Source organism: Mercenaria mercenaria, chromosome 14, assembly GCF_021730395.1.
Source record: "Mercenaria mercenaria strain notata chromosome 14, MADL_Memer_1, whole genome shotgun sequence".
Lineage (NCBI taxonomy): Eukaryota > Metazoa > Mollusca > Bivalvia > Venerida > Veneridae > Mercenaria > Mercenaria mercenaria.
In genome coordinates this window covers 3,663,859-3,684,270 of record NC_069374.1, presented here as the reverse complement: position 1 = coordinate 3,684,270, position 20,412 = coordinate 3,663,859, and the positions used below count along the sequence as shown (strand labels likewise).

The following is a 20,412-nucleotide window of genomic DNA, read 5'->3' as shown; positions in this document are numbered from 1 at the left end:
ATTATCCCGAGCGATCAACATCTTATCTCGAGCGATCAACATATTATCTTGAGCGATCAACATCTTATCTCGAGCGATCAACATCTTATTTCGTGCGCACGACATCTTATCTTGAGCGATCAACATATTAACTTGAGCGATCAACATCTTATCTCGAGCGATCAACATCTTATCTCATGCACACGACATCTTATCTTGAGCTAGCAACATCTTATCTTGAGCGATCACCATATTATCATTCTTGAGCGATCAACATCTTATCTCGTGTGCACGACATCTTATCTCGAGCGATCAACATATCATATTGAGCGATCACCATATTATCATTCTTGAGCGATCAACATCTTATCTCGAGCGATCACCATATTATCTTGAGCGATCAACATATTATCTCGACCGATCAACATATTATCTTGAGCGATCAACATATTATCTTGAGCGATCAACACCTTATCTCGAGCGATCAACATCTTATCTCGTGCGCACGACATCTTATCTCGAGCGATCAACATATCATCTTGAGAGATCACCATATTATCTTGAGCGATCAACATATGATCTTGAGCAATCAACATCTTATCTCGAGCGATCAACATATTATCTCGAGCGATCAACATCTTATCTTGAGCGATCAACATCTTATATCGAGCGATCAACATCTTATTTCGTGCGCACGACATCTTATCTTGAGCGATCAACATATTATCTTGAGCGAGCAACATAATATCTCGAGCGATCAACATCTTTTCTCGGTCATCTTATCATTATATATTAAGGACCTTTGTGTGAATTCAGTTCATTAGTTAAAACATACGGCTGCCGCCGTTTTTGTTTTTGTTTCGATTATACTTATAACCGTTTCACATGTTTGCAGGGTTAGAAATCTAAATACGCAACATGATAAAAAAGGCAGCAAAAAAAATCAGTGATGATGGAAAGAAATAAATTTAAGTCCTTGACAAAGAAAAAAAAATAGTATGTAGGCTTCGCCCATATATTAAAGAATTTCCTTGTTTTCCCTTAATTCATGCATGAAACTTTTCTGCGCGAATTTATCAGTCGAACTGAAATTTGTTGCTTTTCTAACATGCAGTATGTATCATTGGTTATGTTCATTTGATTTTGAAGGAAGGATGACCAATTATATGCATAGCTCTCCTAAATGATGTGATAAATTTATACATATACTTGTGGGAAGTTTAAATAACAGCGGAATAGGCGGGACCCTAATAAACAACTTGTCCGTATCTTTTACAGATGACCTAAATGCACACAAAAAGGGCCATAATATATATAAATAAGATGTCGTGCGCTCGAGATAAGATGTTGATCGCTCAAGATAATATGTTGATCGCTCAAGATAATATGTTGATCGCTCGAGATAAGATGTTGATCGCTCAAGGTAATATGTTGATCGATCGAGATAAGATGTTGATCACTCAAGATAATATGTCCTGCGCACGAAATAAGATGTTGATCGCTCAAGATAAGATGTTGATCGTTCGAGATAATATGTTGATCGCTCAAGATAATATGTTGATCGCTCGAGATAAGATGTTGATCGCTCCAGATAATATGTTGATCGCTCCAGATAATATGTTGATCGCTCGAGATAAGATGTTGATCGCTCAAGATAATATGTTGATCGCTCAAGATAATATGTTGATCGCTCGAGATAAGATGTTGATCGCTCGAGATAAGATGTTGTTGATCGCTCAAGATAATATGTTGATCGCTCAAGATAAGATGTTGATCGCTCAAGATAATATGTTGATCGCTCAAGATAAGATGTCGTGCGCACGAAATAAGATGTTGATCGCTCGGTATAAGATGTTGATCGCTCAAGATAAGATGTCGTGCGCACGAAATAAGATGTTGATCGCTCGAGATAAGATGTTGATCGCTCAAGATAATATGTTGATCGCTCGAGATAAGAGGTTGATCGCTCAAGATAATATGTTGATCGCTCAAGATAATATGTTGATCGCTCAAGATAAGATGTTGTTTGCTCAAGATAATATGTTGATCGCTCAAGATGATATGTTGATCGCTCGAGATAAGATGTCGTGCGCACGAGATAAGATGTTGATCGCTCAAGATAATATGTTGATCGCTCGAGATAAGATGTTGATCGCTCAAGATAATATGTTGATCGATCAAGATAATATGTTGATCGCTCAAGATGATATGTTGATCGCTCGAGATAAGATGTCGTGCGCACGAGATAAGATGTTGATCGCTCATAATAATATGTTGATCGCTCGAGATAAGATGTTGATCGCTGAAGATAATATGTTGATCGCTCAAGATAATATGTTGATCGCTCAAGATGATATGTTGATCGCTCGAGATAAGATGTCGTGCGCACGAGATAAGATGTTGATCGCTCAAGATAAGATGTTGATCGCTCGAGATAATATGTTGATCGATCAAGATAATATGTTGATCGCTCAAGATGATATGTCGATCGCTCAAGATAAGATGTCGTACGCACGAGATAAGATGTTGATCGCTCAAGATAAGATGTCGTGCGCACGAGATAATTTAATCTTAAAAAAAAAATAACATATGTCCTAAACATACCACCGTACTTCAGGTAGTATTGAAGTATTTTTCTTTTTTTGTAATCCATACTTCTGGATAGTTACGTATAGAATTTCAAATATGTTTTGTACATTTTCAATCCTAGTTGGAGTTTAGTAACATTTCACACAGCAGCTATCAAATTATTAGAATAAATGAACGGTCTGGCAAAATGACTAGACTAATAAATTCCATTACTAAACAATCTAACATTGAATAATATGCAAAAAGGTAAATATTAAACTGGATTATGTTGATGTGAATTCAGTGTCAATCTTTTCATTCTCTTGTTTTTTGTTTTCAACGGTTAGCTTCTGCTATTTCAAATTCATACTGTGAGCATGCAAAAGTGGTTTAATCATCAATGTAAGAAGTACATGCTGGTGATATCTAAACTATAAAACATAAAACAATCATAATTCAAAACGTTTATTTACACCATTAATCAATTCAATAATTGTTGAATAAGTGGATGGATTATGCTTTTGTTTTTGTTTGTTTTAGGTTTATCGCCGTTTTTCAACAATATTTCAGTTGGTAAATATAAGTGCAATAATATGTATAAGATGGAAACGCAAAAGAGGAGTTGGAAGGAAGAATTAGACTTAGTGACAAAACTTGAAATCATAAGGCATGGGAATTTTATTTAACGGCAAACCATTTTAAGGACACATCATGATCATCTTAAGGTTCTGGTTGAACCAGTGTTGCTGGATTCTGTGCCGGTAGAAACTGTTCTCTGCATGTAACTGCCAACTTCCTGATACGAATGATTTAAGGCACAATGTTTTTTAACAAATCGTCAAGGAGATCTAACGCCTCGCTCAGGGCTCGAACTCGCGACATCTGCGCTCTCCATTTTGAGCTAAGTAATGAATTGGACCCCTTTCATCGACGAGATGTTTCTACTGAACAATCAAATATATATGATCAGTGCTTATTGAGATATCAAAGGATACAAACAATAAGATACAAATATACAAATGCGCAAAAAACACTAAGGAATTTTGCCGAAATGCACGTCCGAAAACATATAACGCTTCCGTAAAATGTAAGCAATATATTTCATATTAACAAAAGTACATATCACACATTCGTTGTTGTACATGTATACGTATATTTTATATGTTCTTAACATAATATTATATGAATTTAAACAAAAACAGGTATTGCACTTACATCATTTTATTATTAGAATTGTATCATGTTAAATGTTGTCTGCTACATTTTGTACCCTAAACACCAGAGTCTTTAGTGATAAAGTTTTCACAATTTATTCTCAATTGTCATTTAGAAAGCAAACTTTTAAGACGATTCTTTGGACACAGATACTACAACTAAGCCAAATATGAAGACTGGCTTTGATTGTATCAGAGCATGTAGACACTACTTATAAACGTAGCATGGCACTTAAAAACTCCTGCTGTGAAAATTAACAAAACCTAAGCAAACCGTTTGGAAGCACAGAACTCAACCACACAAAATAATGTCAGACTCGGTTTGATTGAATCTGTTCATAAAAAAGGAAATTTGCTACAACCTTCATGTCCTGTTTTAAGCAGAATACAATTAGTAGACTCCATAATCCCGAAGGACTAGAACACGTAACACCGAGTCCAAAAGACGGAAAGAAGGACACGTGTCAAGATAATGCAGGATTCTGTGACTAGTTTGATACCTATTTTGACATAGAAAAACGTTTTTACTCGATGACTGCAAATATTCTACTTATTTATTGTATTCCCTTTAAAATGTCATTTACTTCCCTTATGACTACAATGAAATCTAGTTGCAAAGAGCTAGACTCTATTTACCACGAACTGTCCTAAATGCAAAAGCATTAAAATGTCCAGAACATCTCAAGTTTGCAATTACAGTAAAATGTTTTTCTGACAACAGAATCTTATCTCTTATCTTCTCAAAACAGATACTCTCATCGCCTTTATCTTGTCGTACGATGCATGACGCCATTTCTACAGTGACAGAATTACTATATGTCTCTAACTTTTCAATTAAGTTTCTCAGTGCTCTACTTTCCATTTTCATTTCTATCAGTCGTATATGCCTAACTGTGTGCTGATTTGTCAATATCAGTTCCCTTTCTTGCAGATCCATACCTTTCAGCTGAAGATGACAAAGACTATCCAAATGTGGCAACGTGTCCAAAATGTGTTCCACCACTGCTGTCGAATCAATGAACTCGACAACAAATGTGTGTAGGTTCGCAGCCAACGGAGCATAGCTGGTCAAGAAGGATGTGACAATGGACTCACTACATTCTGCCCAGAATTCCTGTAAAGCTAACGAGTTGACCTTGACATCAGCAACGCACATGTCTCCAAGTCCAACGATGTCAAGATGACCGTGTCCTGACAGATCGAATATGTGATCGCTGGAATTACACCGGTAATTAAGATGGTCCAAGCATTTTACGCGAGCAATCTTAATTTGTTTCATATATTTTCTCTCTTCTAACCATTTGAATAGTTTTCGTATCAGATCATGTTTGAGTTTGATGCAGTACACGTCTATGCTGTCGAGAATGTCCAAAGTCTGAAGTGAATCGAAACTTGCTTCTGATATCTCTATGTGCTTTTCATATTCCCTATATCCTATCATTTCGCATCCGTGAAGAAGAAGGCACTTCAGCGTTTTAGGGGATGTCTCAAGTAGAATCTCTACATCTTTTTTGTCTGGATGACCCCAAAGATCAAGTTTCTGTAGACATGTCATGCCTTGTACATTCAGGATTTTGCATAATTCATGCACTTCTCCAGGGACAAGAGATCGACCAAATTTGATTGATTTAACATTTTTGTGTTCAACCAAATCACACAAAGCGTCAACGTAGCGCTTCTCTGGTTCACTGTCAAAATTCAGAAATATATCTTCTAAACGATAATTAGGAATATGACTATTGTCTTTAGATTCATTCACACAGGCTACCATCATATCCTGGAAGTCCTGTTTTAAATCACAGATTTCCCAGTAGTCAAGGAAAGCATAGGTGTTGTTCCGAAGCCTTTGTGTGAATTTATCTGTTGCTTGACGTGCGACCAAACTGTTTAATATTCTACTGCCAGTAGCTGGACTAAGACCACAGAGAAATTCTAGAAAACTTGCATTTTGAAGAACCGAGTTCATGTCTGGGCACACCTTTTCCACAACGTCTGTTACATCTTCTGGTTCGCTAAGTGCAAGATGCAAAGCTGCGAAAAACTCATGAAAGGTTTTATGAATGAACGACACCCTAATGTCGTGTGTCGTGAGTCTTTTCCGACCTTTGATTTGTGTTAAGATACCGGTTTTTAACCAAAATTCTATATACTTCCCAGGCATGTTTTTCTTTGCTATCGTATCTGCAAATACATACTTATTTTCAATATGTTGGTTAAACAGAGTTATAAAAGCAAGATATGATAAAGCATCGACGAATGTGAAGTATTTGCAACATTGTTCGTTTCTTTTGAAACATTCTGGTATGCTAATTTTTCCTTCCGCAAATGTTGGTAATATTGGCTGCTTTGCTGCAAATTTTTGTAGCAACATTTCAACAATATTACTATACAGACTACAGCGAGAGTCGCCAAGTGGCTTTTCGTCGAGCCAAAGACATATCAGATAGAGTAACAACATTGGACTGGTCTCGAATTCCACAATTTTCCTCTTTTTAACTTCTGTTTCAAAGTCTTTTAATTGAGTGACTGACTCACAATCCACTTCATTACCCATTAAGTTTTTCATTACAATTGACAACAATTTCTGTTTCCCGACAGTGTCGATCCCTCTCATTTCAAGTTGTTGATCTATTTTACTTTGTTTGATCTTGGCGATGGTAAATTTCCATGGCCTTGTCGTCGTGAAGAACGTGCAAGTTTGTCTTGATTTTCTATGAGGGATATGTTCTTTGGCATGTGACCATTCATCAAGACCATCTAGGATAATCAAACAGTTCTCATTGGTTAAGACTTTTTCTATAAATTCTGTCCTATAGCTTGACTTTCGTGCTAAATTCCTAATTATCTGATGTTCAATCATGTCATCAACGTCAACATGTATCTGATCAGACTCTTTCAAGGAAATGAAAAACACAAAATCAAAACTTTTCATTACATCTATTTCCTCAAGGGTGATGTTACATTCATTTTGATCCGGTTCGTTGGCTTGGCTCCACATCAATGCAAGTCGTTTTCCATATACTGTCTTTCCTAGGCCTGTGTCGGCGCATAAATAAATTTCCCTATAACGATCTTTGCGACCGAAAAATACGTCCTTCAGCGTTGCCACAGGAGTTGTTCTCTGGTCTGTAACGCCTGGCTGGACCCTAGCAATTATCGTCGGTACGTATAGTTCCAGAAGCGGGCTGTCAACCTCTTCTAATACCGGTGATATAGGTGTTGTTCCAAGTTGATCTTTATTAAACTGTATCAGGTCAGCTTTAAAGTCTGAAACATTACGAAACAATACACTTTCATGTCATTTTTCATTACTAAATACGTTTTCAGTAAGATAAACTTAAAGAGTTTATAAAAAGAAACTATAATTCTAAAACTAAAAGTAAGACAAAAGGTTTTGAACATTTTGATTAGCAAGATTTTATCAAATGTTGTGAAAAAAAGCTACATATAAAAGCATTTATTTTTCAAAGGTAATGATAATTGAACATACAATGCATGTATGAATAATTACCTTTTACAAGATCATCATATTGATTTTGGAGACACTGTTTTACATCCCCCTCCGTGACAGAAAGTGTATCATCCTTCAACTAAACATGGAGAAATAAAAATAATGGCATTTAAGAAGGGCTTGTTACAATCAGGTAAATATTTTTATGCAATCCTAAAAGTGATATTTTTTCGATCAGTGCATATTTCATAACATGTATGCAACAAAAGGGCCATGGTAGACCTAATTAAATCACCGGAAACTCATGATAACAACAACTATGTTCAGTATAAATGGTTTTTCTATTTATAGCTCTAGCTGGCTGCTACAGATCAGGTTTTTTAACGATCCATTAAACGTTTTTTTTTCTATTTATAGCTCTGATAGTCTATACAGTCAGTCGTGTGGAACCTGAGAGTACCCCAGGAGTATGATACAAACCAAGTTTGGTGATGCTACATCAATTGATAATGATATAAAGTCATTTCAGGTATTTTGTTCTGTATTCAAATCAAATGGCCACTTAGATCACTCAAGATGAATCATTTGAATAATTTTTGGCGAGAACTTCACAAGGATGCTACAGACCAAGTTTGGTGTAAACCAAACAAGCGGTTCATGAGAAGAAATCGTTATGATTTCTTTTTCCCTAATTTAACAAGTAAAGCGGGACATTTGGAAAAAATTCAGGGTACCTCACAAGGATGCTCCACACCAATTTTGGTGATGATCCATCTAGCGGTTCATGAAACCTAGTCGTTTAACTGTTGTTGTTTTTTTTGCATATTTTAGTTTTTGAAGTTCCTAAAATCATTCAATAGAAACCATTTGAATAAAAAAGGAAAGGATTTTACAAGGAAGCCCCAGACCAAATTCGGTGAAGATCTATCTAGCGGTTCATGAAACTAAGTCGTTTAAATGGTTTTTCTATTTTTACTTCTTGTTGTTCCTAAAATCATTTAATATGAACCATTTGAATGAATAAAGACAGGATTTTACAAAGATGCTATAGACCAAGTTTGGTGGCAATCTACCAAAAAGTGCATGCAAAGAAGTCGTTTAAATGTATTTTTTCCCTACTTTCAGCTCTGGCAGTTCCTAAAATCAGTCAAGCGGAACCATTTAAAAAGACTTAGGGAGTACTATTAAGTTAGAAGAATATTACAGAGCCAAGTGTGATGATCCATTAAGCGATTCATGCCAAAGATTCGTTTAAGAGGTTATCTTTAGCTTTGGCAACGCCTAAAATCATTCAGGCGGAAGCAGTTGAAGAAATGGAGACAAAGTTTGACGATAATCAATCAAGGGGGTTCACAAATTATATTTAGATGACACATTAAACATAGTAACGCCAAGAAATATGATCCTTTGCAAAGTTCTGCTTCTGTGTAAACCTATATAATTAAAATACGTTCTCATCCGTAAAAATCTGAACCGAAATGTCTTGAGGTAAAAGTATAATCTCTGGAAGCAGTGAGTACAGCAGTCACAGCCAGGAACACACATTGCAAAGCTGCTGCCCTTATTTCGACAGTGTAGTGAATAGATTTAACAGAATTTAAACACCAACCATCTTAATAACATTAACTTTTATTGCAGATTAAACAGTGTTAATGGAGGGAAAAGGTAGATATACAACATATAATACAGCACGCTCTAAGGCAAGTCTTAAAGTTGGATAACGCATTCAAACGGTCATTCAGTAACCTGGAGGGGTGGATAGCGCGTTAGTGGCAATCAAATCTCACACACTAAATCCAGCTTGTTATACAAGATAGTAGAAATAAGATAATGGCACACAGAGCTTAGCTTTAACGTAATTCATTATTGTAGTCAGTGAAATCATTACGAAATATGGTTAAAGATACGTACATTTTCTAGTTTCAGTATTGCTTGCGCTGCCTGAGAACTGTTCTTGAATTCTTCACAACATGACAGTAATTGCTTAAGCAGGGTAACTATGTCTTCAAGCTGCTGGTCACCGACTGAAAGGTCTGAATTATGTCTTATACCATTCACAATACTTCGCGCCTGAAGAAAAGAATGGGTCTGTTGTGTTAAAAACATAAGCAATTTACTTTGTATTTCTCAAATCGTGTTGGCCATTTCACTACAAAGATTTACAAAATACATAAAGTGGAAACTCCACGACATAAATATAAATTTTAAAACTCGTTTTGATTGAACGTAATTCTCAACAGCCTAGACGCAAAACAATTTAAGGTAGTTCTGCACGTTTGGATCCAAGTTTTTTCTACATTTTGATAAAACTCTGATTTTTCAAAACTTCAGAATATACACAGAAAATTCAGCAAATAAAAAAGATAAGCTCTAGTACTTGAATTTTTGGTAGACTGATTAGAATAACTTGGACCTCACGCAATATTTCATAATAGGAGTCTATGGGAAAATCATAACTTTCATAATATTTTCGCGAATAGAAATTTTTCTACACTGTAGATTTTGATGAAACTTCTCACAGTTGTAAATAAACACATGGCCTATAATTTGATGAAACAAAACGTATAGGTCCTTGTGCTTATTTTTGAGATATTTGACCATGATTAAAGTGAACCGTACATTTCACGCTAATTTTAAGACATTACTTTGATTATTTTAACATGTTATATGTTTTAATATCATATTTTGACTTTAGAAATAAAGCCACAGTGCCATTGTAATACATTTACTCACAGATTTCAATAAATTCATAAAATGATTTTCATTATCGTACGCCGAATCCAGGCTTTATCCTACGTTTTCCGGATAAATGACGTTACGCCATCACTTTCGGTTTATCAAACGTGCAGAACTACCTTATTTGAAGGACGTGGCTGCTTTGTTAGATGATCGAAAGTAATTAAGTAAAAAGTAAAAGTCTTGATTAAAGACAATTACATATTTGTTAGAGTAGATGTTTATGCAAATCTATATATACTTACTTTTTTACAGACACTACCGTCGATCTCATCACAAAATGCGGAATGATGTATCACTATATTAATGATTCCATTGAAGTCTGTTTCAGAAAATGAGTTCTTGTCAGAGTATCCATCTGAGGGCATAAAGCATTTTGCATACTCCCAATAAGATTTACACCACGCCTCCGCCCGAGTATTTTTCCATGACGGTGTTTGATGTATATGAGCTTGTACTATTGTGTCTCTGATTTTATCACAAATTTCGTTTCGACATTTTCGATATTGTGTTTGTTTATGGAACGGACATATCTTGCCCACCCGATTGCATGGATGTATTCTCGAGCAGCGAATTATAGACTGTGTTGAGCAACCATAACAAAAGATGTTGTTGTGTTTCTGATCGTCCGTTCGTATATCATTTAAAATACCGCGGTGAATAGTTTGAAGTTTGGTACATACGGAATCTTCCAAACCAGCTTTGGTGACAGATATCGCAAGATTTGCTTTGATCCAGTTAGAAAAGCCTTTATCTGCAAGCTTGCTTTAAGATCCGACATTGCTGTCGATTTTTATCATTCTACAATCATTACGTGGAAATGCCAGTTGTCTTCCTTTTTGAGGTTCTGAAAACAGTAAAAACAGAAATGTTACAATGACTCAAACAATTACATTATTGTATACATAGACATATGAAAAAGATATGAACACACGCACCGAATTAAACTAACAACGTAGAATAGTCGTGAACAGTACGTTGATCAAAAGTAACCAATTAACTTTTTTAGATTGGTGACATGTCGTCTAGTAGATATATATGTATGTCCGGTGTGACAAGTGCCTTGCTATTGCTCTCAATGTAGAAAAGGAAGTCTACATACTCCGCATCGATTTTACGATATAATTTAGATCTGAAACGAATGCGGAAGAGACCAATCTTAACACATTTAATATGAATATATCATCAGATTCGAAATTTAATACGTCTACGTATTAATTAAGAACCTTCATTCTTTATGTTTTTTAATTTTCATTCTGCAATGGTCTTTACTTTTCTGTTTACGTAAGAAATAATAAATATTCTAAAACAGTTGTTCAGAGCGGAAAGAATTATGAAATTATATCACAAGGGAGCAGCCTATACCTCTAACTCGACCCTGAACATTTGTTTCAAGTGAGCGTAAAAAGAAAATCAGGTATTTTTTACAGAATATACTTCTCCGATATAACTTTAATACACTTTCTTCAAAATAATTTAACGTTTCAAAAATTATTTAACAATTAATACATAAGCAATATTAATTTTTCACACGTATCTTCACAATGCAGATGCAGCCTATCATTTTATGAAGCAAATTAATTTTTCATAAAATTGCAGTATTTCAAATTCTGGCATATCAGTTGCTTATTAAAATGTATAGTACACTTCAAACACGTACGCGTGCACAAACAAGACAAATGTCAACCTATCTACTACATACAGTGAATATTTGCAATTTTATCCGTGCCTCTGGTTCTGTTTCCTGTGCTCAATGCTTTCAAAGAATCTCCAATTGCCTTTTTTGTTAGATCATCCTATCACAAGTCAATATGGATCACGTTTTATAATCTTTCTAAACACATTCAAATTTACCATTAAGCAATCGTTTTGTATAATTGTTTTGCACGATAAACATTCCACTTGTGTTTTAGGCGTAATGTGAACTGTAGCAGCACTTATCTACGCATCATTTTCCTAAAATTACTGCAAGTAACCTTGAAGTATTCCTGCAGTTACTGTACTCCTGCAGATGCCGCTTTCAAAATCAATACTTCTGCATGTGTATTTCCATAAACTTGTTCACACAAAAATGCTTTTATGTTAGTAAATAACTGTCAGAACATACTGCGTATGAAACATGAATCCATGAATCATAAAACTCCAACCTGCTTATTCATAATTACAGATAGTATATATAGTCCGGAAGCTACATAGTCACTGGCGTATCTCGGTGTTCACTGTTCCTCCGCTACTGACTGTACCAAAATACTCCTCTTCAAAATAAATTGTGTTCAAAAGTGCTTTACCGAATCTATTAAAACATTTTAAAAAACACAAATAAAAACAATGTTTTTTTTTCAAAAGTGATTTACAGAATCGAACAAACACAAATCTAAAACACGGATATCAAAATGAAAAAAATACAGATCTGGCGCCGGGGCGGGTGCGGAAAGCCGGCGTGGTTCCGTACCGTGTCCTACTATACTAATCAGAGGTTAACCCAGTTATTACGGTAGAATGATAGTATTTTGGTTTCTGACTGCCACATGTACCATTACTACAGAAAACAAAAATTTCTATACGTTATTGACTCGTACTGTAAGTAAGTACGAATATATGCTTATGATAGACTACCATACCGTGCCTTTGTTTTCATGTTAATTTTGCGTCCGATTTTGAATTTCCGGCATAATTTTTAAATTGTAAATAAAAAACAACTGACTTTGAACAAGGTAAGTTATGTTTTATGCTGTGTTGAACGAATTAGAAGATCGTCGTATTTGAAAACGTTAATTCTATTGGTCAGTTTTGTGATCATGACAACAACACTGAAAATCTGCACATTATAAAGCGATATATAACTCTTACATGTAACAACCAAGGGCAGTTCGAAATCGAATAAAATTACGTAAAAATGCACACGGGCCATCGTATTTTTGTAGTGAAGCCCATACGTGCCATTACTGATTTTATTTTCTGGATTTCGTTCTGTTATTCTTGCACAAATTTACGTTTAACTTCAGCTGTATATAAGTAGTTATTAATTGGTTTGCGTTTGCAGTGTACTCTTGACGACCGTTTGAATATTGGAGGCCTCAGTTCGATTAGCAGCTAGAAAGAATTGTAGAAGATCTGAAGGCATTTGGAATCATGACATGGCACGGTTTGAATCTCCCCCGGAATGTGTCGTGTGGGTTGATAATGAAATTTGAACTTGAACTGCCATTAGGGATCAATGGGACTATTTATTTTACTGAGGTAATCTAATAATTAAGTATTCAATATTCTCCAGATGTTTCAAGTATATCACAAGTTACAACAATTGTCCAGTCGGAAATAACTAGATATGCCAAAAATTAGTTGTATAAAAGGGGCATATGCAAATATATATATATATATATATATATATATATATATATATATATATATATATATATATATATATATATATATATATATATATATATATCTGGCGTTTAAGAATGTGTTTATCACTTAACAGTCACATCACATTTTCTTCTTGTATAATATTTAAATGTTTGAGAATAATGCATTTTTAGGGGTGGGGGGTGCGCAATGAATACTTAGAAATGATAGTTTGATGCATTCACAATTTCAACATTTCAGTAATACTGGTTTTACAGATAACCAATTGTTATAGCACTACGGCCTTCTTTACATAAAGACGTAGATCCACTTCACCACCACACAAAAGCTACGACAACATGTGAAGCTTACCAGTAAATATGTTTTACGTGTAAGTTGTGGGGTTATTAGCTCAGGAGGAGGGCCGCCACTAGACCATGAAATTATGTGAAATCGAGTTGAAAAACGCTTAAGATTCCTCTACTGATTGTATATCAATAATAGTAGTAAATTTATTTTTCTGATATTGACTACTTCTCTAAGTTTATTAGAAAAAAAGTGTTTCCTTCAATGAAAATATATCAAATAAACAAACGTTTGTTCTCAGATATATATTAATATATCGGGATTTTACATGAAGGAAACACTATGTATGCCTTGTGCTACTCTTGCTTACTTTTTTCACAATAAGAACGAACTTTCTTTACACCCTGTAGATGCTAATTTTATACATCTAATGAATGTATCTTGATGACCTCTTTGGGACCTGATATGTGCTTTTGTCTTATTTAGTTTAATGTAAACTCCTGCATGACTATCTATTACTTTAAGAATTGAGGCCAGCCTTTTCGTTTTACTTCAACGTTTGGCTTGGATTATCTATTTAGTCTTTCATGCTGTCAACCATGGGCGGAATAAGTTTATATTCGCTGGTGGAATAAAACATTTAAGACAAAATATCTTGTAGATTCTATACTGAAAACATATCAATGTAAAGGGCGGGTAAAAAGTTTGTTCCTATTTTCATCATAGGCTTCATTTTCAAATGAGGAGGCATGTACCGTTGCAAACATTTAAACAAGAACGCATATCAGTTTTAGAAAATTGAATAAATAAATTATTACGGACAACTGGATTCTTTGTCTATAAAACATATATATTTCGAAACCACTCGATATCGAAAAGACAAATATTTCCACTGACCCCATCCACTTAATTATACAGTTTACATGTATGTTCATCAGAAAATAAAAACGTTCAGTCAACATTAGTTACGAAATGGAAAAGCTAGCCTGTAAAATATTCAACAGCTTGATTTTATCCGAAATGGCATTATCCAAACTTGGCACACTTTTTAAATGTGAAAAAATCTAGCTTACGTTCTACATGCCAAATTGCATTTGATGACATTCTTGTATATTAGACAGCATTTACCGTTACAATGCAAGACGTGCAACAAAATCCATTCGACACTATTTAGTTTATTAGGGTAACAAAACGAATAGGAAAGAACTTACTACACACGCTTTAATTCCTTTCTTTCTTAAATTTCGTGCAAACTCTATTTAAGTTGGTACGCCAACGAGCAATCTTATCTTTGCTGACCACCGTTTCGGGACATTTTAACGGATAGATATAAAGTAAAAAAGAAGTTTTAATTCCTACAGTAGTCATTGCATGTAAGTCAAATCACTGATCAATAATAACTAGTTTAATCGTTAGAGATTAAACCCATTTATTTTCCACATAGTCAGCTACTAGCAGACATATTGTATAATACCGTATAATTCTAGTACCACTAGCAAGTCAGTTGTCTTTGAGTCTGCGAGCTATTTTTAGCGCACTATATAAGCAGGAACTTTTCCATTCTCGGGCCTTTTACGTTTGTGGAACTCAGAGAGAAGGTAGAGGACATATTATTTCACGATTATCCTTAAAAAATTAATTTTCCTTAATAAAATAATAATTTAAATATAATTTTAATTTTATTATATATAAGACACCTAATAATCGCTGCTGTCTTGACATGGAGGTTTAAAAATTTATTTTAAATCAGTTTTACTACAAGTTTAAATATTTCCATACGTCCGCCACGTGGTAGATCTATCCTCGCGCTATTCAGAATTATGATGAATCTAAGTCATGGGTGACATTACATAGATATACTAATAAATAAATAAATAAATAAAAAGATCTAGATCTAAATAAATATATAAATAAATGCTATTCGAAACGCATAATTTCTCATCTGAACGTTTCTTTGCATAAATTATGTCTATTAGTCTTTGAAGTTATATTTCGATAATTTCATTTACATGTTACTGCCGTATAACGAAATGCCACCGAAACGTGCAAAGACGCAGGAATTGGCAGACATGGTCCGAACAAAGAGGTCTAGAACCAACATGCAAACATCTCCACCGCCAGAGCAGGGGGGGGGTCAGGTGCTGTAGACCTACATCACAACATGCCGTCACCACCTACGTCAGAACAAGAATCGGGTGTTGTTAATCCACCACAGCCAGGACAAGGAGAATCAGGTGCTGTAAATCCTACATGTTATAATTATAGTTCAAACATTCTTTCCGCACATGTTCCTTTGGCTATTAAAGAAAAAATATGGGCAAACAAGTACATAGAATTACATCACCTTCTTCCTAAAAATAAATCTGAGTCCGATTCTAAACAAAGAATACAATTTGAGAACGGGGAATTGATTATTGCACCAAAAGAGCAGTCGCCTAAGGTCTTAGAAAATATTCGCACCTGGACTGATGCATTTCATATTTTTATTGCCATATACATTATGAAACATCCGCGAGAAATGAGCAATTTATTACAATATATCGCGAATGTTAGGCAAGCTGCATCCAACCATACGGGTTGGTCGACATATGATTCGCGTTTCAGGTTAAAGAAGTCAGTTAATGAAACATTAAAATGGGAGACAATCGATCCCGAACTTTGGATGTTACATATGCAGCCCATGCATTCTGTCGGTGTATCGGTTGCGACCCATGTCTTGAAAAAATGTTTCACTTTTAATAACAAAGGATACTGTGCGAATAAACAGTGTACCTATGCTCATAAATGCATAAAATGCGGATTTGGCAACCACCCAGCTTTACACTGCTATGTAAATCAGGGACAACAATTTCAGGGGCGTTATTTAAGACCTAACGGCTCTCGTTTCAGGCTCAACAACCCTGCTTCCCAAAATCCAACATTTGCACCAAGAGTATCCCAGTCAAACAGAAAGATTATGGGACCTAGGTTTAACGCCAATTAACCTATCAAGTTTGGGGGAAAAGTTGTCAGATTATAATCAGGAGGACGCAAACTATTTACTGTCAGGGTTTAAATATGGTTTCAAGCTAAATTACTCGGGCCCCAGAATACCGATTTTCTCGTCAAATCTGGTGTCTGCAAAACAAAATCCAAATATTTTACATGGAAAATTAATTGAAGACAAAAAACTAGGATGGATTATCGGACCTTATGAAAAACCACCGATTTCAAATCTCCGAGTAAATGCAGTAGGCCTTATTCCAAAACGAACAGGTGGCTGGAGGCTTATAACGAATTTATCATTTCCTCCACAACAAAGTGTTAATGATTACATAGACCAAGAATTTCGTCATGTTAAGTATGCTCAGTTTGACGAAGCTGTAAATATTGTACAAAATTTAGGGAAAACAGCCTACTGCTGCAAAGCAGACATTAAATCAGCTTTCAATTTATGCCCTATTTGGCCGGGCAATTTTGATTTACTTGGTATTAAAACAGAACACGGTTTCTGGATTCAGAAAATGCTTCCCCAGGGATCAGCCTGTGCGTGCTATATCTTTGAGAAGTTCGCTTCTTTTCTTGAATGGCTTGTAAAGACAGAAACACATCTCTTAGACGATTTCTTCATGGCACATGTAAATTTTGAATCTTGTTTACAGCTTTTTCATTCCTTCCAAAAAGTATGTTCGAATCTTGGTGTTCCTTTATGTCCTGAAAAACTGATAGGTCCAGTTAAAGTCATAACGTATTTAGGCCTGGAATTAGATGCTGAACACCAAACAATCCATGTCCCGGAAGACAAAATAAATAAAGCAAAAATTGAATTATCTCGTCTAGTTACACTGAAAAAAGTGCGGTTAAACGAACTACAATCCATTGTGGGGTTACTTAATTTCATAACTAAAGCCATCCCTATCGGTAGAGCATTTTTACGTAGATTTTATGATGTCATGTGCCAAGGAAAACAGCCGTTTCACTTTATAAGAGTTACTAATGAGATGCGTGAAGATGCGACAATCTGACTTACTGTTTTTATCTGATTTTAACGGAGTAGCGATGTTTAATGACAAAGATTGGTTAGAAAACACATACTTCGAATTATATACAGATTCCTCTGGTAATAGAAATTTAGGATGTGGCTGTTACTTTCAAGGTCAGTGGAGTGTATTTCAATGGCCAGATCTCTGGGAGGCCGACATATTTCTTGATATTACGTATCTCGAACTCATTCCCATAGTTCTAGCACTTCAGCTTTGGGGAACGTTTATGAAAAACAAAAAGATCATGATAAGATCTGACAATGAGGCTTTAGTAAATATCCTCAACAGTAAATCGTCTAAAAATAAGCGTGTTATGAGCTTGATCCGGCCCTTAATGCTTTTAATATTACAGAATAATATTCAGTTTAAGGGTAAGCAAAACAGCATTGCTGATTCTATTAGTCGCTTTCAGTGGTCAAGATTATACCGGGAGTTACCGACAGACGCAGCAAAGCAGCCATGCAACATCCCAGAAACCTTTCTTCGGATCTTCAGCCGGAAATAAATAGACTTGTCACCGCGTCCCTATCTTTAAATACCCAGAAACAGTACAGCGCTGCCATCTCCTCGTTTACAAACTTTTGCTCTCTATCTGGTCAACAGCTTATATGGCCTCCCAATGTACAGCAAATCACTGAATATATAGCGTACATGTCTTTACAGCAATATGCATATAAATCAATAAATAGTTATATTTCCGCAATCAGCTATGTCAATAAACTTAATGACTTTGAAGATAACACGAAGAAATTTATAGTTAAACGTATGCTTGAAGCCCTACGTAGAATCAGAGGCACAAATGATACAAGGCAGCCTATAACAATACACATATTACAAAAGCTTATCTCGGCGTTGCAATGTATCTACCGCTCTCAGTATGAGAACATGTTATTTGCAGCTGCCTTTTCGTTGGCTTACGTAGCTTTACTTCGGATAAGTGAGTTTACGTCATCAAATAAACGGTCACGTGACTCTGTATTAAGAAAACAAGACCTCATTATAGGCTCAAGTAAGATACGAGTGTACTTTAAATCTTCGAAGACTGATCAAACTGGCGTCGGGTCCTTTATCGATATCGATATAGATGAGCAGAACAGGTTCTGTAATGAACATATTCAGACATATCTCAGGTTTCAATCTTCGCGCGACGAAGCTAGTCCATTGTTCTGTCATTTTGACGAAACCCCCTTGACTTCCTTTCAGTTTAATGCTGTTCTTAAAAAAGCCATCAAGTTCATAGGGTTAAGCAACAAGAACATAAAATCACATTCATTTAGGATTGTGGTGCTTCTGGGATGTATCGGGATGGCTGTCTTGTAGATACTATAAAAAGTGCAGGCAGATGGAGGTCAAACGCATACAAGTCATATATTCGCCATTGATATTCTATGAAACCGACGCCGGCTCATATTGCGACTCCGTCGACGGGTCACTATCATTAGTTTCGAGAGTTTAAAAAGCTTGTCTTCTGATACCTTAAATTAATTCTCAAAAAATCTGCACTCATCCATTAGCAAAGCTAGTTTGTACTTTATCAAACCCTTACAAAATGTACATATCGTTGTTCATTGTTATTGAATTCTCGTTAATTGTTGTTTAATTGTTTTACTTCTTTCACTTTTAATATTAATTACGAAAGTAATGATTCATATTTCGTTTAATAATTCGAAGTTTGCATACTCACATGTATGCTACAACAATAAAGTTTAATTGAGTTGCCCCTTTAAAAACGATCGATCTAGGTGCCGGATGCCGTGTCATAGTTTGAAACCAGTTGGTAGCAGTTACCCCATTTCAAAATCATAATAGATGTAAAGGATCTGCCAAATGCCGTATATAATGATAATGAGTTGCATATGCATAAATATATAATGATTCTTACATTTATTTTGGGCCGGCGATCCGCTTTTGGCTAGTAACTAGTAACTTGCTACCATGTATAGGAAGACCGCTGTCGGATTCCTATACAATTTGAATTGGGTGTTCATAGATAATTATTATGTGATCATAGAAGATTTGTAATGCATAATATAATAAAAGTATAAGATTAGAGTGTCCAGTAAATATAAATAACATATATACTGATAAATAACTTGATAAATATATTTTCCTGATGGAATCTTAAGACAAATATATAATGATATATTTATATATATATATATGTGTGTTACAGCTTATATAAATATTTTATCAGACCGGCAATCCATTTAGTTGTAAATATTAGCTCCGAGTAGGGAGACTGACCCCGGATATCAATACATTTTGTTCTATGCAGTTTCAAAATAACGTAATTTTTCTTGTCTGGAACATACTGTTTGGACTTCTTAACATTTCACTTTTGATGGGATATTCATAACACTTGTACTTGATTAAGTGAACTCCATATTTCCCATTTGCATACATACCCTAAAAACGAAATACGTTTCAGGTAAGACGATCTAATCAGTCACATTGGAGGCCACTTATCTCTTAATTTTCAGGTCCCTGTAATGTATGGATATTGGGTTCATCTTTAGTGCGTGGTGCATATCAGAGGTTATGTTACAGGCCTGACGGTATAAATCTAGGACTTTACAAATCTATAGGGGCTAAGTTATTGTGGGATTTCATGGGCGGAATGAGAATACACCATCTTGAACAGTCAGTAGGATACATTTTAGAGTTTAATGAAACACCCAACTACTTAATTATACATTGTGGAGGCAATGACATTGGCAGTATGACATCAGCCGCGATAATTGGCCAGCTAAGGTGCATTTTGAACAAACTGCATTTAAAGATGCCTGAA

The 20,412-nt window shown here is 35.2% G+C and overlaps 1 protein-coding gene across 1 annotated transcript; it reads right to left on the bottom strand.

Moving 5' to 3' along the window:
• Positions 1 to 3,003: 3,003 nt before the first annotated feature.
• LOC128546215 (uncharacterized) lies at positions 3,004 to 10,765 on the bottom strand. The gene is made up of 4 exons (XM_053522848.1): positions 10,194 to 10,765; positions 9,124 to 9,282; positions 7,273 to 7,351; positions 3,004 to 7,028 (listed from the first exon to the last, which is right to left on the bottom strand). The coding sequence occupies exons 1-4, from the start codon at positions 10,314 to 10,316 to the stop codon at positions 4,390 to 4,392; spliced, it is 3,000 nt and encodes a 999-aa protein (XP_053378823.1). The 5' UTR covers positions 10,317 to 10,765; the 3' UTR covers positions 3,004 to 4,389.
• Between the last annotated feature and the right edge of the window lie 9,647 nt (positions 10,766 to 20,412).